Consider the following 26190-nt stretch of genomic DNA (forward strand, 5'->3'; position numbering starts at 1 on the left):
TTCCGTCCCGAGCAGCGCCCTTAGATGGGTTTTTTTGCCAAGCCCCACGGGGCTTCTCCGGGCGTTGCGCGCGAGGGGCCTCCCGACTCTTCCTGCCCTGCCATCTCCCCGCTTGTGGGGTCGCGCGCGGCCGCTCTGGGTGTCTCCCGGCTCGCGGGTTTCCTTCCACTTCCCCTTCCCGGGGCTCACGGAAGCAGCGGCAGCCCAGGGGCGCAGGAGGGATGGGGCCGACAGAGGCGCCGGCAAACTCTTTCCGTGTAGGGCCGCACGAGAAGTATTTTCTGCTTTGCAGGCCATCGGGTCTCATAAACACTCGGCCCTGCTGTTGTGGCAGGAGAGCAGACATTGACAATCATAAGGAACGAGCGCGGCTGTGCGCCAGCAGAACTATTTATGGACACTGAAATTTGAACCCGTGTAATTTTTACATGTTATGAAATAGTCTTGTTTTTTTTGTTTTTGTTTTTTCAACTACCTAAAAATATAAAAAACAATTTTAGTGTGCTGTGTGTAACAAAAACAGGCAGCATCGTTTGCTGCCTTTGAGGCAGGTTTGGGAAGGGAGCCCCTTTACCCCCAGGGAAGATTCCGCAGACACAAGGCTGAGAGTATTGCTATGCTTCGAGAACTGGGTTCTCTGCGTCCACCATCCTCCTCTATCCAACCTGCTGAGAAAGGGCACTCACCACCTGAGGGCCACCCTAGTTAATCTGTTTTTTGTTTTTGAGACAGGGTCTCACTCTATTGCCTAGTCTGTATTGCAGTGGTGCAATCTCGGCCTCCTGGGCACAAGCGATCTTCCCACCTCAGCCCTCCAAGTAGCTGGGACTGCAGGTATGCACCACCACGCCCGGCTAATTTTTGTTTTTTGTAAAGATGGGGTTTCGCCATGTTGCCCAGGCTGGTCCCGAACTCCTGGGCTCAAGCCATCCTCCCATCTCAGCCTCCCAAAGTGCTGGGATTACAGGCGTGAGCCACCGCGCCTGGCCACTGGTTCATCTTTGCAAACTATCTCATGATCTCATTTAATTTTATTTCTTTTTTTTTTTTTTTTTTTTTTGAGACGGAGTCTCGCTCTGTCACCCAGGCTGGAGTGCAGTGGCCGGATCTCAGCTCACTGCAAGCTCTGCCTCCCGGGTTTACGCCATTCTCCTGCCTCAGCCTCCCGAGTAGCTGGGACTACAGGCGCCTGCCACCTCGCCCGGCTAATTTTTTGTATTTTTTAGTAGAGACGGGGTTTCACCGTGTTAGCCAGGATGGTCTCGATCTCCTGACCTCGTGATCCGCCCGTCTCGGCCTCCCAAAGTGCTGGGATTACAGGCTTGAGCCACCGCGCCCGGCTTTAATTTTATTTCAATCAACTTTTTGTAGGGCAACTTAATTTTTTTTTTTGAGACAGGGTCTCACTCTGTTGCCCACGCTGTAGTGCAGTTAGCACCATCACTGCTCATTGCAGCCCCGACCTCCCGGACTCAAGGGATCTTCCCACCTCAGCATCACCCCTCTGCCCTGGTAGCTGGGACTGTAGATGCGCACTACCATGCCTGGCTGTGTTGCCCAGGCTGGTCTCAAACCCAGTTCTTTTATAATTTATTTTATTTTTAATTATAGCAAACAGAAAACCTGATGCTTTTGAATTAAAAGTCGGCCTTCTTACAGCTTTCCATTTCTTTCTTTCTTTTTTTTTTTTTTTTTGAGACGGAGTCTCGCTCTGTACCCCAGGCTGGAGTGCAGTGGCACGATCTCGGCTCACTGCAAGCTCCACCTCCCAGGTTCATGCCATTCTCCTGCCTCTGCCTCCCGAGTAGTTGGGACTATAGGCGCCCGCCACCACGCCCAGCTAATTTTTTTGTATTTTTATAGAGATGGGGTTTCACCGTGTTAGCCAGGATGGTCTCGATCTCCTGACCTCCTGATCTGCCCGCCTCGGCCTCCGAAAGTGCTGGGATTACGGGCGTGAGCCACCGCGCCCGGTGCTGCAGCTTTCCATTTCTATCACTAGTTGCAGCCTCTGTGACAAAGCTGGTTCAAAGAGCCGAGCCATGAGCTCAGCATAGGAGTGGAAGACAGAACTCTGTCCCAGCGACTGGCTCAGCCCAGTTTGCCAGAATCCCCTTCCTCCCAGCTGACCTTGCTAAAGTGCAGATACTCAAGATCAGGGGTGACACAGGTGCAACTGACATGCTTCACTTGGCATTTGTGGGTTTGCAGAGTGAAGTGTGGGGTCAGGATTTAGGCCAGCACCGTTCAGTAGAAATATAACCTGAACCACATGTGTAATTCTACATTTTCTAGTAGCTACACTTTAAAAAGCAAAAATAGGCTGGGCTCAGTGGCTCACACCTGTAATCCCAGTACTTTGGGAGGCCGAGGTGGGCAGATCATGAGGTCAGGAGTTCGAGACCAGCCTGGCCAACACGGTGAAACCTAGTCTCTACTAAAGATAGAAAAAAAAAATTAGCCGGGTGTGGTGGCGTGCACCTGTAATCCCAGCTACTCAGGAGGCTGAGGCAGGAGAACTGCTTGAACCCGGGAGGTGGAGGTTGCAGGGGGCGAGATCGCACCATTGCACTCTAGCCTGGGCTACAGGGCGAGACTCCATTTCTGAGTTAAGGTGTGGGAGAGCAGCTGCAGGAGATGCCCCACTGCAAGCCAACAGGCTGCCTACCTACCCGAACCCCAGGCACACCCTAACTATTGTACTCCTCCTGGGGCAGATTGGAGAGGTGCTCAGAATGAGCTAAATCCCACATTTATTGGTCTGTGCGTGAACATGTCCCCGGCACCTCAGCATGTGCCTTACCTAGTCTGTCAGTGAGGCTGCACTGGGCTTGCATGTGGAAGGGGGCAAGTTGTAAAGTTTTGGAACAGGAGGGCTGGCAATAGAGACCCAAGTGTGCCAGTAGGGCATATCCCCTGACCTCTCATGTTGGGCAGAGGGGCTAGAAGGGGAAAGGCAAAGTAGCAGAAAATTTCAAGGACCCACAGCTCAAAACAGAGGGGGACCGTAGTTCCTAGGAGAAGCAGGAGCTTCATCATTTCAAGCTTTTAGAAGATGAACTTCCTGGACACCTCATTTGGGGGTCGAGAGGCCTTTTTCCTTTTGATTCTCACCATCCCTCCTGCCACCACATGCACTCTGAGCCTCACTCCATGGAGGGGCTTCCGTCAAACTCTCCTGCAGTATCTGAGGGTCTCCCCTGGGAACTGCTCCTTCTGGGAATGTCTGACAGTCACCAGGTAGGAGTAGGGACATCTGGAGGAAGGGCACCCCACTCTTCCCCCTCAAACATTGGCTTCTCAGAGACAGCTGCGAGGCAGAGGGGTATCTTGAGCATCCTTGCCCCCACAGTCAAACACTTGTTTGGACTGGTTAAGACTCTTCCTCAGGCCCAGCCTACCTGATTCTCGGGGAGCAGTTTGGGCTGGCTGTGGGGGGCAGCGTTTCTGTGTGCCTCTGTCCACCTCTGCCCTTTGAACCAACCCCTCGGGTCCTCCAGTTCCCAAGACAGAGCAGTGGGAGCCTGGCACTCGAAGAGTAAAACTGGAGTGAGCTACACAGGAACACAGACAAACATCAGTAACCAGAGGTTCTCCAAGGACAAGGGTCACACAGGATCTCCTGAGAGGAAAACACCAAGGTCCAAATATGGGACTCTGGCCCACAGCCAGTCAGGGCAGGAACGTGTGGCCTGTGGCTCCACGCCAGGAGAAAACTCTCGAGGAAAAAGCAGTTCCACAGAGAGACAGACACAGACTGTAGGTCAGAAAGACAGCTAGATCTGCTGTAGCCACATTTATTACAAAATAGTGACCGCAGTTCTGGTATAGCAAAGGTCCCTGACAGCCCAGCACCCCTGCAATGGCCCCCACCCCACAGAGTCCTCTCAGGTGCCTCAAGTGTGGAAGGTCTCAGATTCGAAGGTCCCCTGCCAGGAGGGCGCCGTACCGGGTAGGTGTGAGGGGCAGGTAGGCACCTGCAGCCTGGTCCAGAACGTACAGTGGGTCGGACAGGGTGCTGGGGTCGAAGCCCTCCTCTGCCATCCGCACTTTCTGCTGTTTGAAGGTCTCTGTGGTGGCCAAAGACTCCTGGGGACAGGAGGAAGGGTCAGAGGAGTTGGAGGGAAGGGGACTCTGCCCAGCTGGTTCAGGGGAGTTGCCTAAATTTTGTTAAGGAGCACGTCTGGGGAAAGGGAGTGCGAGGTCAAAGTTTAGGGGAGGAGGTGACAGGGAGGAGAAAGAGCCAGGCCAGAAGAAGGCAGGGATAAGGAAAGAAGTGGGGTGAAGGGCGTATGTCTCCGTGGTTTTTCTCTTCGTGGAGTGTATTACGTTGGGGGCCCCTTTGTAGAGTTTGGGAGCCATCAAACTCCCAAAGTTGATACATGGGGTGGATATGTGGAGTGAGGATATATGGGGTGAGGGGCTGCGGGGGGAGTGGCTGGTTACCTGGAGCCTGAGGAATCGGGGCCGGGCATAAGGTGGCAAGTTCTCAGACACGTGGGTGTAGAGCTGCATAAGGTCCAAAGAGTGGGGGGGACGCAGGACCAGGGCTGCCATTCCAGCCCTGCCTTCATGCCCTGATGGGTGTGGGAGACAGAGTAAGCCCCTCCATGGCTGACCACCATGAAGGCCTCGTGCTCCCTGCGCCCAGGTATTACCAATTCGGGGTGGTGGCTGGGTGCCTCCCCCACCTTCCATGCCTAGGCACCTGGCACAGTGACTCCATAGACGTTCACCTCCTGAAGAAAATCCAGGGCCTCAAAGACCTCTGCCACCTCGGTTGTGGCCACATTCTCCCCCTTCCACCTGTCAGAGAGCAGAGATCTGAAACTGGGAGTCAGGGGTCAGGGCCTCATGGGCTTGGTGGGGAGATGAGGTCAGAGGTCAGCGTGCCAGACTGTCACAGGGATGAGATGGTGAGATCTGAGAATGAGAGATTAGCTGAGGACCCGGGTTGAGGTGGCAGATCAGGGAGTTGAGGTTCAGAAGCTTTGGATCACAGAGATCAGAGGTCCAGGATGAAGAACCAGTTATGGACAGATACCTGAAGGTGTCTCCAGTACGATCATGGAAGCGGAGAAAACCTTGGTCATCGCAGACCAGCAGGTCCCCAGTGTTGAAGAAAACATCCCCAGGCCGGAAGACATCCTTTAGCAACTTCCCCTGGGCCAGCTCTGGCCCACCAGCGTAGCCCAGGAATGGGGACTGCTGGCTTACCGGGGCCACCAGCAGCCCTGGCTCACCTGGCAGAGTCACCAGGGTCAGGAGTGCTGTCACCTTTCCCAGAGCCTCCTGCCCCCATCCACCCGTCTCCAATTCCAGTCCTCCTGTGCCAGCGTCAGCACCTCGCCCACCCCACCAGAACACCACCAACCTGGAGATGTGGCCACACAGTGCCCCCGGGGGTCCCGAATCGGCTCTCCTATGGTGACATCATAGCGAATCAAGGAGAAGGGGAAGATATGCTGGGGAAAGGGAGACCCGGGTACTGAACCATTGCAGTCACATGAGCCCCCTCTCCTGCCAGCCCTCTGCTGTTCCACGGGTTCTCAGTTTCCTCTCTGCCCCTCACCTTGTAAAGCCAGGAAGCACGCCCCACAGCGCCCTGCTGTCCTGTGTAGTTGATGGTGGCCACGTTGCCCTCTGTCAGTCCATATGTCTCCAGCACCTGCAGGGGCCCAAAGCGCCGCACAAAACGCTCCCAGGTGTCTGGGCGCAGCCCGCTGCCCACTGCCAGCCGGACCTTATGGCCGTGTTCTGCCTTGCTCTGAGATGAGTGGGAGAGGGCCGGGGCTTCAGCACCAAGATGCCCGCTCCCCGCAGTGAATTCCAGTTCTCCATTCACCAGAACCCCCCCAGCACTGTGACCTCCTTCAGAGGCCGTAAGCGTCAGATGGCCTAGGCCATCTCCGGCTCCTTATCTTACACTGCGATTTCCTTCTTGCTGCTTCTCCCTCCAACTCCCTGTCTCAGTGTCTCCTGTCAACTGTCCTGTTCCCCGTGAGCTAGCCCTGTGTCAGCAGCTCTGCCCAGGATCTATGCCCACGCACCAGGGGCTGGTTGACAAGGTATCGACACAACTCCCCAATGTACTGGAACACGGTCACCCTGTGCTGCTGGCAATCTTCCCAGAACTGACCAGCCGAGAACCTGGACTTCAGCACCACTGTGGCCCCTGCCAGAAGTGGGAAGTGGGGAAGAAGGAAGCAGGTAAGATTAGGAGCAGGGTGGGGAGCCTGAGCCCCTCTTTCCAGACCCCAGCCTTCACTGTAGTCATTCCCTGGGAAGGGCCCACTGTGGGAGTCACACCGTCAGGAAGCTGTGCTGGCCCTCTTTCCCCTCCCCCGGCCCCTGTCCCCAGCCTTGGAAGAGGTGAATGCCCTTTCCCTACTTCCCAGCCCCAAAGATCCCATCCTCCACACTCTCACCTCCTTGTCTCTCTCTCCCTCTTCTCTATTTGCCTGTTCCTGGACTGACAGTCCTTCCCTGCCTTTGATCCTGCAGCCTGGAGTTATGTGGCTATATGGCCCCCCCTGCCCTGTTCCTCAGTCTGTAGGTCTAGGCAGGTAACATTGCCATTGTAGAGCTCCTGGTGAGTAGGGCTCTGCCCCATCCGTCCTCTAGATTATCTACCCTGGAGGACTCACACCACAGTAGGTGCTTAATAAATGTCTGCTGGATGAATTAATGAAGGTGGGGTTGGGGAGACTGACCAATGCCCAAGCAGCCCACAACGCCCAGCAGGGAGCCGGACATATGGTAGAGTGGGAGGGCGAGGTAGATCACATCTTCCTGGTGGACACCACACAGCTGGTAGAAGCCCTGGCATTGCAGGATCTTCAGATGACTGATCCGAGCAGCCTTGGGGAGGCCTGTGGGGTGGCAGTTGTGGGGCGATCAGGGGAAGGGTGGACTCCAAGCTCTACCTATCTGTTTGCACCCCCACTGGGTTTCCCACAGAAAGAGGCGGATGCAGGACGGAAGCTGAGGATGGAGACCAGGCTGTTCTGGAAATCTGGGTGGTCTGGGGGAGGTGGAGAAATGAGTAGGAGGTGAAGGGACTGGGCAGTGAAATGATGAAGAGAAAAAGGAAGTGCCAATGAAACCAGCATCCTGTCTGGGGGCTTTGAAGGAGTGGTCTGGGAGCTGAGGAGGTCCCAGTCTCTGTTCCCAGAACCCTGCCTTCCTCTGCCTTAGTTTCGGGGAGCTAAGTATGGTGCCCGGCTCTCACCCGTGGTGCCAGAGGTAAAGATGTACAGGCACGTGTCTGTTATGCTCTGGGGGGAAGAGAGGTATCCTGGCACTGGCCCATCCACTTCAGCGGACACTTCAGCCAGCAAATTGCTAATTCCAGCAGGGTGGGTTCCTGGGCCTGCAGCCCACAGGTGAAGCCCCATGCCTCTCAGGGCGGGCAGGTCCGGCTCCAGGGACTCCAGAAACTCTGGAAGGGTGGGAAAGCACAGCGCCGGGGCCCTGGCTCTACCTAGAAGAGCCTATGACCCATGTCCCCTCCCCATCCCAGCCCACACTGCTCTTGGGTGAGGGTGAAGGGTATGGACATTCCATCTTGGGTCTGAGGCCTGGAACTCGACTCCTTGGGGATACTTGGGGCACCAAAGATTCAGTCTCATCCCTTTGCAAACCCGGAGACTCCTAGCTCCACTCACTTTCGAACCCCAAGGGATAGTCGGCTTCTTCCCAGGCCCAGGGATGAATCCAAGCCCTTCTGCGGTCCCCGACACGCCCCCTTCTGTGGCTGGCCGCGCCTTAGTTAGTTCGGCGCTCCAGCCTTACCTGGCGCCAGCACCAGCGCGCGCGCGCCGCAGCTGCGGAGGCAGTGCAGCAGGGGGCCCCGGCGCAGGGAGGTGGGCACAAAGGCCGTGCGCAGGCCGGCCTTGGCCAGCCCGAACCAGAGCCACAGAAACTCCGGGCCGGCGGGGAGGAGCAGCGCCACGGTTGCTCCAGGTGCCAGAAGGGCGGCGGCTCCTCCACCTCTGGCCGCACCGTTCTCTCCAGCAAGCCCCGCGCCGCTTCCGGCCGCTGCATCTCCGGCGCCCGGCGCCGCTCGCTCGCCTTCTCCAGCGCTCCCCGCGCCACTGTCGCTGCCGCCGGGTCCCCCATCCCAGCCTAGCGCACGTAGGAAGGCGCGTGCAGCCCTGTTACTCTCGCGCTCCGCCTCCGAGTAGCTAAAGCGCCGCGAGCCGTGAATGACAAAGGTGTGCGCGGGGCGCTGCCGGGCTAGTTCCGCGAGGCGCCAGGCCAGGCTGCAGCCCCCCTCGGGACTTTCCGGGTCGGCGGCAGCCGCGGCCAGGGCGCGAGCTCGAAGAGCCCTTTTGCAGCGCAGGGCGCGCAGCGCGAAGGCCAAGTCCGCCGGGAGCCAGCGCAATTGCGGCCAGAGGTGTAGCTTCAGCAGCAGCAGCGGTAGCAACAGCAGCAGGGGCAGCAGCAGGAGGGCAGCCATGGAGCCCGCTTCTACCGTCGGCACCGTCTGGTTCCAGCCGCTAGCAAACATCCCTGTTCCTCCCTCCCGAAAACCCAGGGCCTCTCGTTCTAGCTGAGACCTCTCCTTCCCGTGAGCGCGCCTGCGCTGGCACACGCCCCTTCCCACCCAAGCCCCCACCACTCCCCACGGGCGGAGAGCAGAAACCCGGGAGGAGTGCGGGTGTGGGGCGGCCCCGGACTCCCGGCCCTCCCCACAGCCTACGCTCCGCCCTAGGCGCGCTCCCTCCCGGACTGCTCGCGGCTCGCATCCTACCAGGTCCGGGGCGGTGCTCGCGCCTTCCCTCAATCCCAGGGTTATGTCTGTCTTCTAAGTTCTTTCTCGGCTTGGGCGGTTTAGGCATCTGGCTAAGCTCTAGAGTCCAGGCCTGACAGCCAGGGCTTTTGGATCGCAGTCCATCTTCCCCTCAATGTTTCTCATTTTCCCGTGAAGGGAAGGTACCATTGCTCTCTCCCAAAAGAATGAAGAACTTGGCCCCTGGCCCATTTGGTTCTGCAAGTCCCAGCAGGATAGGCAGGCCCATCCCCTCCTGCCAGCCGCAACCCCAGGGGATGGGTGGGGGCTGAGAGTTAAAATAGGGGAAAGGTGGAAACCCAGACTGCCAGATTTCTGAGGGACCACGATAGAGGCCCCTCCCTTTGGGCAAGGGTACAATAATTGGGGCCAGTCAGCAAATGCTCTCCATTCTGGTTTTAATTGGGGCAGAGGAAACTGGGGAAGGAGAGAGGAAGGAAAAAGGCCTCTGGTGGTTTAGACTTTCAAAGGAAGGAACAGCAGTGATGAGAGAGGGGAGAACCTGGATTCTGTAAAAAGACAAATTTTCAGGGTGAAGAGGAGCAGCTCTGTGCAGTTCACCCAAACTTCACTCCTCAGTCCGCCTCCATTCTCCCTGGACAGCGGGGGAACAATAGCATAGCCAAAGAACTCTCCTCTGCTGGTTCACATGGCCCAGCAAAGTGGCCAGACTGTGGAAGGAAGAGCATCTCTATCCCTCCCTGGTATCCGGACTTCATCTCCAGATACAGTTGTCCCTGGAGACCAAGCTGGAGTATCCCTCCCGTCAAGCAGGGAGTCCTCCGGCAGTTGTTGGTAGGCACACAGACTTCAACTGGAGGATGACAGACCTTTTGGAAGCCTCATTTCTTGAGAAATGAGAAAGGACAGGCCTCATCCTACAGGGGATGGTTCTGCATAGATAGGTCAGCGCCTGGCTCCCACCTCCAGTGGTAGCAGGAAGGATGGGTAGGGGCCAAAGCCAAGTCCCTTCTGCTCTAGGCAAAAGTGGGGGCAGAACAGGAAGGGAAAGGGGGTTGTTCTGAGGTTACAAGTAGCGATGCCAATCAAATCAAGACCAAGCTATACATGCACGGGCAAACGCCAGCAGACACTCCAGCACAAAAGACATTCTGGCTTGTTTTATTGTCATTTAAAAACAACTTTTAAGACACGATTATCTCTGCCAAAAACAAACAAACAAAAAAACCCAAAAAACCCAGATTCAAGGAAATGGGATCATTTGACAGTTCTGTGAAACTTGCCTCTGGGACTCCCTGGACTCTGGTGTAGCTTGAGGTGCCAACCTCAGGCCAACCTAAGCCTCCAGGGCACACCACATGGGGCTGTGGCCACCCTTTCAGACTCCTTTCTGAATGCTTGCGGCATCTGCCCCATGATTAGGAATGGACACCCTGACCACGTCACAGATAGCCCATTTCACACTGGCATGTGGATAGTGACTATAAAACACCCCTTCAGAACAAACCAAGACCCGAAGGGGGAAGCGGGAAGGGACACCCACACACTGAGTCTCTGCTCTTATCCCAGCTTCTCTGGCCAGCTGCCCCTTTGTCATTTCCCTTCTTTGTTGCAATGGCTCCTTGGGAGACTGGGGGAGGAGACTGGGGAAGGGGCCTGGGGGCTGAGGACTTCCACTATGGCCTGATTTTACAGAGCCTCTGGCTTCAGTCAGATCCCAAATATCACTGGGAACAGCAGTGTGAGGGGCTGGAGGCCCCAGGAGGGAAGGGGCTAGGGGCTGCATGGCAGCTTCTCAAACTCAGCCAGAGGAGAAAGCTCCTCCTTCCACCGGGGGAGCTTGGGGATGCGGCAAGGGTGTTTCCCCTGCAATCTCCCCAGCCTCTATTAACCTTTGAATCACCAAGGAGGAGAAAGCAATCCAGCTGGGGTTGGGATGGGGAATGCAGGGCCTCAGTCACTGTCAGAGCCCACTGCAGAGGACCCTTTTCGTTTCCGCTTGGTAGGCTTCGGTTTCGTGTCTTCCTCCTCCTGGAAGAGATGGGCGGGGAAATGGGAAGTTACCAGCCTGGGCAGCTGCTGGTGCCGACTCCACCTGCACCCAGTGCTCCTTTTCCCCCTGTGCACTGGCTGGGCTCTCACCGAAGCGCTGCTGGAGCCTGACTCTTCTTCAGCATTGGGGGGCTGTGTGGCATTCTTACGACTTCGAGGGCTGGACAGAGCTGCTTTTCGCCGGCTCTTGGGTGGCTTGGTGGAAGAGTCCTCATATTCCTCCGCCAGGGAGAAGAGATCACTGAACCTAAGGAAAAGGAGCAGGAGCTCTGAGTGGGAGCCTGCTGCTCCTACGGCACCTCCCATCCTCTTCTCTGCCCCCAGGCCTAGGCCTCTTTTTCTTCAACCCTGGACCCTAAGGTCTTGCTGGCCATTACGTTTATGTCCCTAGCAGGCTTCCTCTCCCTTAGGCTTTTCCCCTACTACTTTCCAAGGCCCAAAGTGGCAGGAGCCTCACTTCATCTTGTGGGCTTCGTCACAGCTCGCCTGGACATGCTGCAGCGCCTGGAGAATTGGGGTCTGGCTAAAAACTAGAGGAAGAAAAGGGAGAGCAGGGAAGGAAAAACAATCAGATGTCTGGGAGCTTATTAAACAGCACCCAAAGGTTGTTTTATCCCCAGTGTGGGTTGTGGCCCCAAGTGTCCTGCCCCTGCCCCCAGCCTGGCTCCAGGCATAGTCTGGGCCAGGGCAGCACCGTCTACACTGGACGCCGAGGGTGGAAGCCATACAGTTCTGCTTGGTGTTGGTCAGGTTGAGCCGCAGGTTGTCCAAGTGCTCCAGGATCTGCTCCAGAGTCAGCTGGGCCAGCTTGCTGCTAGAGCTCCTCAGGCTGTGCAGGAATCACCAGAGCCAGAGTCTGAGTGCGGGAGGGTTCCAGAGTGCAAGACACCCTCCACCCGCCAGGGCCCCCTTAAGACAGAGGCAGCCTACATGGGGAGCAGAACAGGCAGGCTGGGAGGGCTGGGCTCAGGTGAGAAAGGTGTGCCTAGAGCAGGGGATCCTGGCCACAGGGGCACTGGAAGATGGGGAGAAGGGGCCACAGTGGTCTCGCATGCCATGTGGCTTCGGACCACTAGATGTCGCCCACAAACCAGGCTGGGACAGCACCAGCCCCCACCACCACCGGGCAGCAGTCACTGCAGACCGCCATGGCCTGGAGGGTAGACAGGGACCGTGTCCCACCTCTGTCTCTTGCGAGGCAGGCTGTTGTTCTTGATGAGCAGGGACTTGATGTGCTCGGCCAGCAGCTCGTCATGTTTCATGCACCAGTGCCGCAGGATGCTGGTGGTGAACTGGTCGTCAGGATGGCAGGGCCGGCTCAGCACCATCTTCACCATCTCCTCACTGGGCCTGGGGGAGGAAGGGGGCACTGGGTGCTGCTTGCACAGTGGCCACAGGGCATGCTGGGTCTCTCCCACTGATTTCCCAAACCCCGGCCTCCCTACCCACCCACTACTCTCACATCCCTCTCCCTCTTCTCCTTAGGCCAAGGAATGCCTGGTTTCATCCTCTGTGGAAGCCAGGAGAGGAGAAGTGAGATTCTTCACTTGCTGTAGTAGGAGAAGGTGTGTGCGTGTGTGTGTTGGGAAGGAGAACCCTCAGTTCTCCTCTTCCTCCCCTAGAATAGTCAGGGAGTGGGCCTGGGAGGCAGAAGCACAAGCATGTGACATGCAGATGCTCCCCTACCCCTACCCTGCTAGAGCTGTGGGCCAACCTGGCTTCCAGCTGGAGGAAGAGGGCAGGAGAGGGTTGTGAAGCCACAGCCCCACACAGCCTCCAAGCTTCCCTCTTCCTCTAGGATACTCTGTACCATTTCTAGTCTCTCAGGCAAGGGAGCAGAAAGGGTGGAAGGAAGGCAGAAAGGTAGGAAGGATAAGATACACAGCTGCTGCCCCATTTATCGGGGGATGTTGCTAAAGCGGCTTTGCGGGAGGAGGGGGCTGCCACCCCCTCCCTCTCTGCCCCACCCTGTCAAGGCACAATGGGTCCAGCTGGCTCTGCTCTGCACAGGGTGAGGGAGAGGATGGTGCGTGACCCCTCTACCCTGACCCTCCCTCCTCTTGGATTAGCTGTGCAGTGGCTGCAGGAGCATGGGGTGGCGGGGGCGGGGGTGGGGTGGCGGGGGTGGGGTGGGGGCGGGGAGCAGGAGCCACCAGGGATTAGAACTGCTGTGGCAGCAGGAAACAGGGATGTCCGGTCCCCACCTCCCCACCTCCGAGGGCAGCTCCTGGTGGGCAGGGGGGTAAAGTCGAGAGGAAGCCCAGATCCCAGGGGAGCTGCTCATTTTTAAGTCACGTTGGGGGAAGGGCAGAATAAGCAGATGTTAACGACAGGAAAAAATATGGCAATAAGGAGCAGGACAGAAGCCCTTTACACCACAGCAGCTCTTGGGATGTTAAAACTGAGGGCTAAAGAGCCCCAGAAGTGGAACTCACTTTTCTCTTCGGAGTTGAAGCAGTAGGCAGGACAGGGCCTCTGGGTGCTCTGTGAGGGAAGGGCAGAGGCTGTTGAGGGGAAGGTATAATTCCAGGATGGAATCTGGGGACCTCTCTCATCCCCCAACAGCCACTGGAGGGAATAAGGATAGTCTTTGATGAGGAGCCAGGAAGAATCCCCTACCCCACTCCTATCAGTCCCTGAGCCGCCTGAGCCCCAGCCCAGAGCCTGGCTCATGGTGGACCCACAGGACTCATCTAAAGAACAAAAGTGGCTGACAGGGAGCCTGCCCTTGTGCACTTTGGTGGGAAGGAGGACAATGGATCTGGGCTCATCCTAGAAGCCTAAGCCTCAGCCTTGCCCTAGCTGTATAGGAAGTGTCATGTCTGATGTGCTCCCTACCCACAAACCTACTCACCCTTGTATTTGAGGTGCTGCAGGATGGGGATTATGGTCTCCAGGGGAATATTGTGGGCCAGAAAGAGCTGCCAGGCACAATACTGCTCAAAGGTCTCCCAGTCTAGGCTCTGAACTGGAAGAGACAAAAGAAACATCTCTCTCAAGAACACACACACACACACACACACCCCTAATCCACTGACTACCAACCAGCACTCCAAGCAGGGATGTTACAGAGGTAGGACAGATCCAGAAAGACACTGCCCCAGACCACACCAGGGTGGAGTACAGTTCTGTCCCCTTAACTTCCCAGCCCCAGAACCAGCTTTCCAGATAGTGTAAAATACACAGGACTGGCACCCTGCCCTCCTCTCCTCTCCCAGGTACCTAAAGGTTTGATCACTTACTGAGTATGTTGAGAACTGAGTCTTTTCGAAACATAACCAGGTTACCCATCATCACGTGGCAGACCAGCTCCTGGAGCTAAGGAGGTGGAGGAAGGAGGCAGAACCCATCAGCTCTGAAAGGGGCCAGGAAGCTATATGGAGGGGGACGCAGGAGGGCTCATAAGGGGGAAAAAAATTAGAAGAAGTGAAAGCCCAGTTTAAAGGAATGGGAAGGAGATGGCACACAACGAATGCTGCCCTCTCTGAAGGATGAAAGGGCTGATAAAGTAGCCACAGGCCTGAGTGGGAATCTTAGGACTATTTTGGGCAAAAGTAGTTACAGCCTTGGTCTGAGCCTGAGAAGGAAAGGACCCTGAGAGACTGGGCTCTAGATGTAGGTTGGGCAGGGTAAAGACAAAAGAAGGAGGATTCTTGGGTGCTAAGCTTCCTCTTTTATGAACGGGAACTAAGTGGAGAGGAGGAGAAATGGGATCCCAGTACATGCCTGAGAAGGATCCGAGCAAAGCTACAGCCTCTTGGGGACCTACGCATGGTGAAAAGGTCAAATAGAAATGGTCTGACCATTTTCATTCCGAGTCAAAGGAAAGACCAGTTGAGAGCTAAAACCACAACCCCCTCAGGTTTTGCTGTGGAACAGGAGTGCCCAAAGAATATGGAGAATAAGGGGAACTCCAGGCAGGATTGGCCTAACCTCAGCCTGCCTTGCTTGGGCTCCACTTTTCCTTCCCAGGCCCCATGGCTGAAAGTGCACATCACTGTAGCCAGGAGGGAGCATGGGCTCCCTGTCTGCAGGCCTGGAGGGAGAGCAGAGGCCCTATTCCCCTAATGCTGCCTCCCAGACCTTTCTGGGGAGGTCAGAGCTCAATGTTTACCTGTGCAGAGTCAATAACAGCCACGATCATGTTCAGCAGCTCTCCGCTCCTCAAGGTTTCATCTGGAAACTAAATGGAAAAAGAGAGGGGAAGAGTCCTGGGTGGGCTCCTCAGCTTTCATTCCATAACCCACTCTCCTTCCTTATTACATCTCAAGGTGTGACTGGGTCAGCCAGACACAGGCCCTAAAATAAACCGCTAAACAGAGATCTAACAGCTATGATGCTGGAAGACTTCGAGAATTTGAAGACCCCAAGTGCTGTTATTTACGTGTGCACACCATCAGGGGTGTGGGTTTTCTCTGATAGTTCCCACAGTGTGTGTACAGAAAGGAATGGGGAACTACTAGAGATAAAGCCAGAGCTGAGAGGACTGGCCATGATGCCTGATTCTGTGTGGGAGCAGCGGTAGAATAAATATTTGCATCCTTGGCAGCAAAGAAGTCCAACCTGTGCTGACCTTTAGCCAAAGAGGTGGTGTAAAGAGTATGTCTGGAGGTATGTGGGGTAGGCAGGGCCCCATCTAGAGAAGGGGGAACAGGGGGAGGGAAGTACCCTGTGTCCAGCATCTGCACCCCTCCTCCCTCCAGTACTCAGCCGAGATCACAGTTCCTCCTGTCATGCCCTGGATCCTCATTTCCCTCTTCCTGGGAACTTCTACCAAGAGGAGAAAGGGCTGATACCTGTTATGTCCCAGTTCCTAGAGCGTGAGTGAACCAGGGGAAATGAAAGTGAGTCTCCACTACAGAAGCCCCGGTCATCAGGAACTATCAGAGAGAATCCAAGCAAGGGTGAGCCATCAGAGGACAAGAGGGCCTGCTGATGGGGATCTGTCCATGTTGATATGAACATGGATCTGGTTTGTGGGACCTGTCCTAGGTCCAGATGATGGGACCCAATATGAGAAGCCAAGTATATAGGCCCAGACCCCAGAGCACATCAGTTACACTGAAGTATAGGAATTTCAGGGAGTTCTAGAAATGTTTCAACCACTAATAAAGAGAAGTGGAAGGAGGGGACAGCTGTGATTGTGGGAAGCAATGGCCCACCTAGGTTAGTGAGGGTGAACAAAAGAGGGTTCAGGGTTGTGTGTGCTCAGAGTGTTCACTGAAGTGTGTTCCTGTGAGCCGCCTGGCACAGATACGGAGACAGGCACTAACCTCTGTGTAGATGGAAGGCGTGAGGTGGCACAGGAGCCGCACATCATCCTCCTGGCAGGCCTTCATGTCCATCATCAGGCAGGTGTGTAGATCGCCCAGCTGGGTAGCCTGGGCAAATGACTCGTACAGGTTCATCTTCCCTGCGGCGGCTTTGCTGCAAGACCAGCTGGGCCTGAGCCAGCAGCCTGACCCCAGTGCCCACCTTCAAGCATCACTGAAGCAGGCTCCCGCTCTAAAACTGCTTCGCTGGCTCCAGATGCCCTGTGCTGATCTGCCTCATGTCCCTCCCAACTGCCTCCCGCAGGGGCTTGATAACTCATGGGAACCAGAGGATACTCTTCTTTCTCTCCATCCTTCCCCAGAACTCAGAGGGCTCCAACCATGGTCAGTGAGTAAAGCTACTGACTGATGAGAGTCAGGAACAGAAGAGGGAGGGCTCAGGTCAGGCTGGAGAAGGCTTTTTCTCTTGCTTTCTGGGCTCTAACCATGAGGGCAATGACACCTCACAGCATATACAAACTTAGCTCAAAATGGCTTGTAGGCCTAAACGTTAAGAATTAAAGCCACACAACTTGTAGAAGAGAAACAGGAGTAAATCTTCATGACAACAAAAACACAAGTGGTAAAAGAAAAAAATAGACAAATTTAACTTCATAAAGAGTTAGCACTTTTGTTCAAAAGTGCTATCAAAAAAGTTAAAACTTACAGAATGGAAGAAAAAATACTTGCAAATCATCATGTCTGAGACTTGTATCCAGAATATATAAAGAACTCTTTTGGTATGCAACAAAATCTTAAAAAGATTCTTAAAAGTTGGCTGGGTATGGTGGCTCATGCCTGTAATCCCAGTGCTTTGGGAGGCAGAGGAGGGTGGATCACCTGAGGTCAGGAGTTCAAGACCAGCCTGGCCAACCAGCCTGGCCAACATGGTGAAACCCCGTCTCTAATAAAAAGACACACAAAAAAACCAGCCGGGCGTGGTGGTGCGCTCCTGTAATCTCAGCTATTTGGGAGGCTGAGGCAAGAGAATCACTGGAACCTAGTATGCGGAGGTTGCAGTGAGTGGCGCTCACGCCACTGCACTCCAGTCTGGGCAACAGAGCAAGACTCTGCCTCAAAAAAAAAAAAAAAAAAAAAAAAAAAAAAAAATCTTAAATGTCAATAATAAAAAGACAAGTAACTCAATTAAAAATGGGAAAATTTTTTTCTCCAAAGAAAATATACAAATGGCTGGGACCGTGGTTCATGCCTGTAATCCCAGCACTTTGAGAGGCCGAGGTGGGCGGATCACCTGAGGTCAGGAGTTTGAAACCAGCCTGGCCAACACAGTGAAACCCCATTTCTACAAAAAATACAAAAATTAACTGGATGTGGTGGCGTGTACCTGTAGTCCCAGCTACTAGGGAGGCTGAGGCAGGAGAATTGCTTGAACCCAGGAGGCAGAGGTTGCAGTGAGCTGTGATCATACCACTGCACTCCAGCCTGGGTGACAGAGCAAGAATCCATCTCAAAACAAACAAACAAACAAAAAAGGAATGAAGAAACGATACATGTTACAACATAGATGAACCTAGAAAACATTATACTAGGTGAAAAAAGCAAGTCACCAGCCAGGCGCAGTGGCTCACGCCTGTAATCCCAGCACTTTGGGAGGCTGAGGTGGCCAGATCATGAGGTCAGGAGATCGAGACCATCCTGGCTAACATGGTGAAACCCCGTCTCTACTAAAAATACAAAAAAAAAAAAACAAAAAAAACCTAGCCAGGCGTGGTGGCAGGCGCCTGTAGTCCCAGCTACTTGGGAGGCTGAGGCAGGAGAATGGCGTGAACCCGGGAGGCAGAGCTTGCAGTGAGCCGACATCGCGCCACTGCACTCCAGCCTGGGCGACGGAGTGAGACTCCATCTCAAAAAACAAAAAAAAAAAAACAAAAAAAAAACAAAGCAAGTCACAAAAGATCACATACTGTATGATTCCATTTATCTGAAATGTCCAAAATAATCTATAGAGGCAGAAAGCAAATCAGTGGTTGCCAGGAGCTGGGTGAAGGGCAGAATGGCAAAGTGATTGCTAATGGGTATGAGGTTTCTTTTTGGGGTGATAAAAATGTTCTTTCTAAATTAGATAGTAGTGATAGTTGTATAACTTTGTGAATACACTAAAAAATTATTGAGGTCGGGCACAGTGGCTCACACCTGCAATCCCAGCACCTTGGGAGGCCAAGGCGAGTGGATCACCTGAGGTCAGGAGCCTGACCAACATGGTGAAACCCCGTCTCTACTAAAAAAAAAAAAAAAAAAAAAAAATTAGCCGGGTATGGTGGTTTATGCCTGTAGTCCCCACTACTTGGGAGGCTGAGGCAGGAGAATTGCTTAAACCCAGGAAGAGGAGATTGCAATGAGCCAAGGTTGTGCCACTGCACTCCAGCCTGGGAGACAAGAGCGAAACTCTGTCTCAAAAAAAAAAAAAAAAATTGAATTGTACACTTAAGAATAAATTTTAAATTTTCAAATTTTATGGTTTTTGAATTATATCTCAAAAAAGCTATTAAGAAAAAAAAACCTTAAAGCCGGGCGGAGTGGCTCATGACTGTAATCCCAGAACTCTGAGAGGCCAAGGTAGGCAAATCACTTGAGCCCAAGAGTTTAAGACCAGCCTGGGCAACAGGCAAAACCATATCTGTACAAAAATACAAAAATCAGCCGAGGGTTGGTGGCTTACGCCTGTAGTCCCAGCTATTCAGGAGGCTGAGGCAGGAGAATCGCTGGAGCCTGGGAAGCAGAAGTTGTAGTGAGCTGAGATCGCACGCCAGCCTAGGTGACTGAGTGAGACCCTGTCTCAAAAAATAAATAAATAAAAATTTAAGTTAAAAAAAAAAGCCTTAGGAGCACACAAGCCTTACTGAGATGGGGGAAAAAAAGAACCCCAAAACCAATAACTGGGCATGGTGGTGCATGCCTGGATGTAATCCCAGCTCCTCAGGAGGCTGAAGCAAGGAGGATCACTCAAGCCCAGGAGTTTGAGACCATCCTGGGCAACAAAGTGAGACCCTGTCTCTACAAAAAAATTTTAAAAAATTAGCCAGGCATGGTAGTGCAAGGCTGTGTAGTCCCAGCTACTAAGGATGCTGAAGTGGGAGGATGGCTTGAGCCCAGGAGTTTGAAGCTGCAGTGAGCTATGATCAGGTGACAGAGTGAGATGCTGTCTCTTAAAAACAAACCAATCCAACCAAACAAACCCACAAGGCCCTGGTGATGACAGTCCAGGGTTGGGGAGCCAGTGGGCAGAAGAGAGGCTCTTCAGGATGTGTCCTGACACCATTTGAAACATGGGGACCATACCCACCTGGCCCTCAGGTAGTAGAGCAGGTGGTAGCCAATCTTGGGCTGCTTCTGATACAGCTCAGAGAGAAGGTCTAGAAGCAGAGAGAAGCTGCTGTTGTCTTCCTGCATCTGACATAGGTTCCTGGAGTAGGGCATGGGAGGAGAGGAACAGAGCTTTACCCAGGGCAGACTCTCCCGTGGAGTTTCTCAGGTGGCATGGGCTGTCTGTGCCCACAGCATATGTCCTCCTCCCTGGAAAGGGAGTCCCATTACCCCAGGACAGAAGCACATGTGTGTGCTGTCAGGGAGGACAGAGGGCAGAACAGTATCTCCTATAGCTGCATGCTTACCTAAATATTAGGTACAGAGGCTTTCCTACAGACTCCTCCAGGGACCTACAAGAAGAGGGTTATATGTGAGAGTCCATGTGAGGGGGTGAGGTGAGCTATGGGCAGATATGGAGGACCAGCTGGAGGCTAAATGCCAGCCTGCTCCTTCCCTACCCAAAAGGCAAACTTCCTGCTGCTCTGTAGGCTTGGTAACAGAGAAAACAGGTTCCTAACATGGGACCACGCTCTCGCCCTTCAGAGACAGGCTCCAGGCCAGTGTCCAATCACACCTGATTCAGCAGATTAGAGTTACCTGGCCCAGCAGCAAGGGCTGGAAGCATGAGGAGGGGATGTTAGTCCACCTCCCCAGTACACACGGTGTTCAGCAGGTAAAAATAAGCCCTTGTTTAAATGAGTTGGTACATGTGAGAATAAAAACACCAAGTGAACAGATTTTTCTCCAGTCTACAGTAAGGGGTCTCTTGGACCCAGGCTGTAAGAGCAGCCTCTGGCTCCTGAGGCTCAGGAGTGAGGGAAGATGAGCCTTACTCCTCAGTAATCTCCTCGGGCAAGACCTCCCCTCGAAAGTGGGCCTTGAAGAGCTCCTGTAGGCAGGAAGCAAGGACAGACAGCTGCTCCGAGTCAAAGTCTTCCTGAGTGATGAGACAAGGGAGAGAGAATCACTACCTACACCCACGCCCCGCTGCCCCCACTATCCCAGTCTTGGAACTCATCTGCTTCCACCTCCAGGATCAGCAAGCTCCCCTCCCCACTATAAGAGGGACTCATCTAGGGGAGGGAAAAAGTGAGTTGGCTTCCCTGGGAGATGTGTAAGCTAAGCAGGCTAGGCTGCTTCCTCCCTAAGGGGCTGGGTTCCTCCTCACCTCCAGGACCTGGTCCACAATTTCCTGCATGACCTCACACTGGGCCTCCGTATCACTGCAGGACAGAAATGAGAGGAAATCCCAGGGACATAAATGATAGCAGAGGGCAGGACACACACCCAGAACAGTGCACAAGCACACTCACATGCACAGAGACAAAACAAAGGAGCTCTGTGTAAAATCCCAGCTTGGATGGGAAGGCTTTAGGGCAGAATTGGTGCTCTCTGGGCAGAGGCCTAAAGAAAAGGAAAATCCCCACCAACCCTGCTTTGGTTCTCAGAGGCTCTTCTCCCAAGAATCTGCAGTGGGAACTCAAGGTGTTAGGGAACGAGGCTGCCCCACTCCCAGCTTGTACTCCCAACGTAAACTGCAGAACTCCCTCATGAAGCTTCAGCTGCCTCTCCACACACTCCTATCATGTTTGCCTCCAACCCCCATCTCCTGCTGTACCCATTAAGCTCCAGGTGGAGAGCCTGCGGCTGGACCTCTTGAGGTTGAGAACAGGGTCTGTACCCACCTCCCCTTCTGTAGCTGGAGTACTTTGTCCCTCAGGGACTCATCCAACTGGTCAAGGTAAGGGGTGATATCAACTGGCTCCTCCACAACTGTCTCCTTGATAGGGTGGAAGCGAAACTCTCTCTTCTTTCCTAAAGGGAGTGATTTGGGAAAGAAGTCAGTTTGCCCAGATGCCAGCAACAGAGACAGTCCCCTCAACCACTTATCCCCTTCCTCACATGCCCTAAGTGTGCACCTGTTTCCTCAATGCTGTGTGAGTGCCTGAAGCATCTCCCTGAATGTGCACATGTGCTAGCTCTTACAAGCAAACAAGGGCAGGAACCACTTCTTTTTTCCTTCCTGCCTTGAGTGTTAAGTGCAGGGCTCTGCACTCTGGAGTCTCATCCAGACACCCTGTGAACAAAACTTTAACTCACAGGAATAAGGCTGACAGGAAGAGTGCAGAGAGGCTGCTTCTGGGAACTGGTCCTCTCAGGGCCAGCATAACCCTGGACTAGCCCTTGCTGATACCCTCACCTTTGCTGTTGAGATCCTCTTCATCGTCACTGAAGGCTGCCTCTGCATTGTCATAGCAACTCTCATCCTTATCCGACATATGGTTGTCCATCTCCATGGAAACTGGCTCCTCAATTTTGACTTGGGAGTAAAAAAAGATAAGGCATATGATGGCCTCCTGGGTCCTCTAACATGCCTCATGCTTCTAGGAAGGGAGAATGGAGGGCAAGTGAGAGAATAAGGTGTTTATGATCTAAATGGAATTCTGACCCTGGAAGGACAAACCTCTTGACAAACCTCTTGTCCTCATAACCCTCCATGACCTGCAGAGGGATGTTGCCAGGAATAAGAGCAACACAGGACATGACTCCTCTATGCTCAGCTCGTTAGGATTGGTAATTAGAGTAAGACCAGGGACAGTCCCAAGTGCTAGTCTCACTCTTGTCGCCTGGGCTGGAGTGCAGTGGCGCCATCTCGGCTCACTGCAACCTCCGCCTCCCAGGTTCACACAATTCTCATGCCTCAGCCTTCTGAGTAGCTGGGACTACACGTGCCCACCAAATACAAATTTTTTTTGTATTTTAATAGAGACGGAGTTTCATGATGTTGGCTAGGTTGGTCTCCAATTCCTGACCTCAAGTGATCCGCCCGCCTCGGCCTCCCAAAGTGCTGGGATTAGAGGCATAAGCCACCATGCTTAGCCTCCAAGTGCTCTTTAATTTAAAACCAAGTTGGAAGATACTACTTGGCTTAGACCCTTATCCCAAAACAAAGTGTGTATGTGTGGTAAGGAGATGGCAGTTGAATTCTGAGCAAGGTTTGAGGCCCAACATGACATACTGTCATCAGAGGCCAGGACCTAGAGCTGGAAAGAGAGAAAAAATGGGCAAGTTAAAGTGAGATAAATATTGTAAATATTACATGAAAGCCTTCTAACTACTAAGCAGGAGTTACTAGGAGAAAAAACAAGAGTTAAGAGAGCAAGAAAGATGAGAGCACGTCAAATAAGATTAGATGAAGCAAGAGAATCAAGACAGACAACACAAAAATGAATAAAAAAGATAAACTGAAGAAGGAAAACCTGTGATGAACAGCGTCACGGAAGTGGAGAACTGTGAACATCCTGAAAAGGGCTCTGGCCTGAAAGCCTTGTTGTCTTGCCCCTCTTTTGACACAGGTGATGGAATGGGAGGACCTCATACCTTCCACAGGTGGGGAGGGTGAGCTGCAGAACTCAGGAAACTTCTCCCTCAGCATTGCCCGCAGCTCCTTATCCAACTTAGGGTTGTCAAACAGGGGAGCCAGGTGTCTAAATGGGGAACATGATGAAGGTCAATATCAGAGCTTCTCTCTTTTTTTTTTGAGACAGAGTGTCACTCTTGTCACCTAGGCTGGAGCACAGTGGCACAATCTTGGCTCACTGCAACCTCCACCTCCCGGGTTCAAGCAATTCTTGTGCCTCAGCCTCCCAAGTAGCTGGGATTACAGGTGTGCGCCATCACACCTGGCTAATTTTTGTATTTTTAGTAGACACGGGGTTTCGCCATGTTGGCCAGGCAGGTCTCAAATCCCTAACCTCAGGTGATCTGCCTGCCTTGGCCTCCCAAACTACTGGGATTACAGGCGTGAGTCACTGTGTTCGGCCAGAGCTTCTCATTGCTAACTCAACATGGAGCTGAGATAGGTCTAAGCCCAATCATTACAACTGGACCATACTCAGATCCCTGAAGGGGGTCAACAGGGAAGATGAAGGCATTTGAAGACCTTTGTAATACGATGGCAGTAGAGAAATTCCTCTAAGAGCCAGGAAGACATATGCCCAGCAGTCTGAGGTAGAGCCAATACTTTTTACACCTGTCAGAGAAAAGGGCCAGCAGTGCTATGGCAACATTTGGATATGCCTGGACCTAATGAAAAATGGGAAAACAACCTCCTTCCCCCACCAAATTCCTTACGCCAAGACTCGCTTCTCCACAATGTGGTTGAGAGAGGAAAAGACACCCTGCCGCACGTGGCCTTCCAATGGTGGATAGAAGTTGGGAATGATCTGGAAGGGAAGAAGGAGGGGAAAAATGAGCACAGGACTCCATCCAGAGAGTTCTGCTGAATTAGATCTGAAAAGCTGCTTTGGTTTTGATCAGGAGACACTGGGGAGAATGGCTGCAGAGAGAACTGGACTTCCTGACCATTCCAGGCCACTCAATGAGAAATTCTTACTGGACCTGGCTGCTCCCCAAGGAAACTAGATTCTACCTTAAGTCACCATCCCTGTGATTGAGCAACCCCACAGAAAATGGAAGATGCAACTGCAGACAGTGGAATATGGAAGGGAAGCATTTATTAACTTGGGGGATAGGACCTATGACCACTTCTGCTCTCAGTCAAGGCATACTGAGAAGACGCATGCACTGGGAGATCGGGGAGATACACTTAATTCTGCTCATCCAGGCATGGGGAGAAAAGAGAGCTCTAACACTTACGCGGCACATGAAGTCCAAGAGTGTGGCAGTGATGGCTGGGTGGGGCTTCATGGAGTGGTGCATAACCAGGATGGCTGGTTCTGGAGGATGTGAAATTAAAGAGCCCCTCACATCAGTCAGTCTCTTTTTTTTCTTTTTTTTTTTTTCTTTTTTTTTTTTTTTGAGACAGAGTCTTGCTCTGTCACCCAGGCTGGAGTGCAGTGGTACAATCTCGGCTCACTGAAGCCTCCGCCTCCCAGGTTCAAGCGAATCTCGTGCCTCAACCTCCCCAGCAGCTGGAATTACAGGTGCGCGCCACCACGCCAGGCTAAAGTCAGCCTGTTTCTGTCTCCATAAAATGGCATGTCAATATACATGAATGGCCCTGGGAAGTGCTATGTCTATTCCCCCCATTCCCACTGAGCAGACCCAAGAGCTGACAGCCCCCGAAACAGCTTGTAGTCCTCATTTCCCTTCTTGTTCCCAGCATTCAGCTTGGAGAAGGGAAGTAATAGGAGAGGAAAAGCAGGACATGGTACAGCCTTTTCCTTTGCCCAGGCCCTCCCCTCCTGAAGACCATGCATCAGGCTCGGGGGAGGAGGTACGGTGATGGCTTAGCCTTATCAAAGCAATTCTCTTTCTAGGTCAAGGGAAAACTGATGAAGAACAACAGAGCTGCTCCCAGATAAGCTGCCTCTACTCCATGGTGCCCTGAGATTTATGACTGCTATCACTAAGACAAGGCAGTGGGGCTTAGGGTGGTGGGGAAGTGGAGCCGCCTGGTCTTGGTCACATACCTATGTTCATAATGCTATCCTTGTCTGGACTAAAGAACAGCCAGTCGTAAAACAAAGCCAGTTTGGCATTGGAGGCAGCGACATTTGACTGGAAAAGAGAGGAGAGAAACAGAGGGCTAGTTTCATCAATCACCTCCCTCCATTTCAGAGTCCCAAGACAGAGTCCAAGGCCCACTTGGCTGTTCCATCTATGAAATTCAGTTCCTAGTGAAACAGGTGGAACGCTCACCCCCCTTGTGTTGTGTACGGGTGAATACTCTGTGGTCTTAACCAAGAGGACAGGGATTGGACCAGGTACCCCCCAACCTTTTTTTTTCCAGACAAGGTCTTGCTCTGTTGCCCAGGCTGTAGTGCAGTGGCACGATCTCAGCTCACTGCAACCTCCACCGCCCAGGCTCAAGAGATTCTCACCTCAGCCTGGGACTATAGGCACGCACCACCTCACCTGGCTCATTTTTGTATTTTTTTGTAGAGATGAGGGTCCTGCCATGTCACCCAGGCTGGAGCGCAGTGGCATGATCACGGCTCACTGCAGCCTTGACCTGTTAGGCTCGGGTGATCCTCCCAACCTCAGCCTCCTGGGTATCTGGGACTACAGGAGCACACCACCATGCCTGGCTTTTTGTTTTATTTTGGTGGAGATGGGTTTTGCCATGTTGCCCAGGCTGGTCTTGAACTCCTAGGCTCAAGTGATCCTCCCACCTCAGCCTCCCAAAGTGTTGGGATTACAGGCGTGAGTCACCATGCCTGGCCAGGCCTGGGTTCTTTTCTTTTTGTTGTTGAGACAGGGTCTGACTCTGTCACCCAGGCTGGAGTGCAGTGGCAGGATCTCAGCTCACTGCAACCTCCACCTCCCAGGTTCAAGCGGTCCTTTCACCTCAGCCTGGGACTACAGGCGCACACCACCACACCTGGCTAATTTTTGTATTTTTTTGTAGAGACGGGGGTCTTGCCATGTTGCCCAGGCTGGTCTCAAACTCCTGAGCTCAACAATCTGCCCGCCTCAACCTCCCAAAGTGCTGGGATTACAGGCGTGAGCCACCATGCTCAGCAGGCCTGGGTTCTTAATAAAGCCAGCAGTTCATATCTCTGATTTCCATAAGGGAGAATGCTTGGACTCAGAAGTTCACTCATCACCCCTGAGCTGAGGCAACAGTCAGACTAGCACCCCTCGGCTGCCCTTGCTGGGCTCTCCAGGCACATTCCTGAAGAAGAGACCCCCACCTCTCCAGGAAGAGCCTGTTGTCATATCTGAATCAGCACATTCCAAGGACCTAGTCAAACGGGGGAGGAGGAGCCCTGTTGGAAG

At 53.4% G+C, this 26190-nt stretch overlaps 2 protein-coding genes across 13 annotated transcripts in view; both read right to left on the reverse strand.

The window, feature by feature from the left end:
- Positions 1-3758: 3758 nt before the first annotated feature.
- SLC27A3 (solute carrier family 27 member 3) lies at positions 3759-8979 on the reverse strand. Of its 7 annotated transcripts, none has more exons than XM_073995109.1 (10): positions 8756-8979; positions 7232-7441; positions 6714-6872; positions 6051-6175; positions 5573-5767; positions 5375-5465; positions 5045-5243; positions 4709-4806; positions 4447-4577; positions 3759-4089 (listed from the first exon to the last, which is right to left on the reverse strand). In XM_073995109.1, the coding sequence occupies exons 1-10, from the start codon at positions 8841-8843 to the stop codon at positions 3913-3915; spliced, it is 1473 nt and encodes a 490-aa protein (XP_073851210.1). In that variant the 5' UTR covers positions 8844-8979; the 3' UTR covers positions 3759-3912. The 7 variants fall into 7 exon arrangements, 6 of the variants coding, with proteins under 6 accessions (XP_073851210.1, XP_045218858.1, XP_005541808.2 ...); XM_045362923.2 differs by lacking the exon at positions 8756-8979 and adding an exon at positions 7795-8574 and having other exon boundaries at positions 5573-5668; XM_005541751.4 differs by lacking the exon at positions 8756-8979 and adding an exon at positions 7795-8574.
- A 921-nt stretch (positions 8980-9900) lies between these two features.
- INTS3 (integrator complex subunit 3) overlaps positions 9901-26190 on the reverse strand; it is a 48640-nt gene continuing 32350 nt past the window's right edge. For 2 of the 6 annotated variants that reach the window (XM_005541750.4, XM_065545641.1), the window contains 20 exons: positions 24882-24969; positions 24106-24185; positions 23581-23672; positions 22828-22934; positions 21647-21766; positions 21132-21261; positions 20615-20669; positions 20280-20383; positions 19752-19796; positions 19424-19543; positions 16081-16234; positions 14922-14990; positions 14050-14125; positions 13662-13775; positions 13243-13291; positions 11990-12157; positions 11536-11636; positions 11265-11337; positions 10898-11054; positions 9901-10786 (listed from right to left, as the gene is read on the reverse strand). In XM_005541750.4, the coding sequence (XP_005541807.1) occupies positions 10709-10786; positions 10898-11054; positions 11265-11337; positions 11536-11636; positions 11990-12157; positions 13243-13291; positions 13662-13775; positions 14050-14125; positions 14922-14990; positions 16081-16234; positions 19424-19543; positions 19752-19796; positions 20280-20383; positions 20615-20669; positions 21132-21261; positions 21647-21766; positions 22828-22934; positions 23581-23672; positions 24106-24185; positions 24882-24969 (1980 nt within the window). In that variant the 3' untranslated portion in view covers positions 9901-10708. Of the gene's footprint in view, positions 10787-10897; positions 11055-11264; positions 11637-11989; positions 12158-13242; positions 13292-13661; positions 13776-14049; positions 14126-14921; positions 14991-16080; positions 16486-19423; positions 19544-19751; positions 19797-20279; positions 20384-20614; positions 20670-21131; positions 21262-21646; positions 21767-22827; positions 22935-23580; positions 23673-24105; positions 24186-24881; positions 24970-26190 lie in introns of all 6 variants that reach the window. The other 4 variants (XM_005541749.4, XM_065545639.1, XR_012414521.1 and 1 more) reach the window with 3 other exon arrangements.

The sequence above is a fragment of the Macaca fascicularis genome, chromosome 1, assembly GCF_037993035.2.
Source record: "Macaca fascicularis isolate 582-1 chromosome 1, T2T-MFA8v1.1".
NCBI lineage: Eukaryota > Metazoa > Chordata > Mammalia > Primates > Cercopithecidae > Macaca > Macaca fascicularis.

Excerpts from the sequence above, each read along its gene's own strand:
- SLC27A3 (XM_005541751.4), bottom strand. The coding sequence starts at position 8,512 with ATGTTTGCTAGCGGCTGGAACCAGACGGTGCCGACGGTAGAAGCGGGC. Across the intron at positions 7,442-7,794 it reads CGCGCTGGTGCTGGCGCCAG|AGTTTCTGGAGTCCCTGGAG; the intron begins GTAAGGCTGGAG and ends CCACCCTTCCAG. Across the intron at positions 4,578-4,708 it reads CTATGGAGTCACTGTGCCAG|GGCATGAAGGCAGGGCTGGA; the intron begins GTGCCTAGGCAT and ends CACACCCATCAG.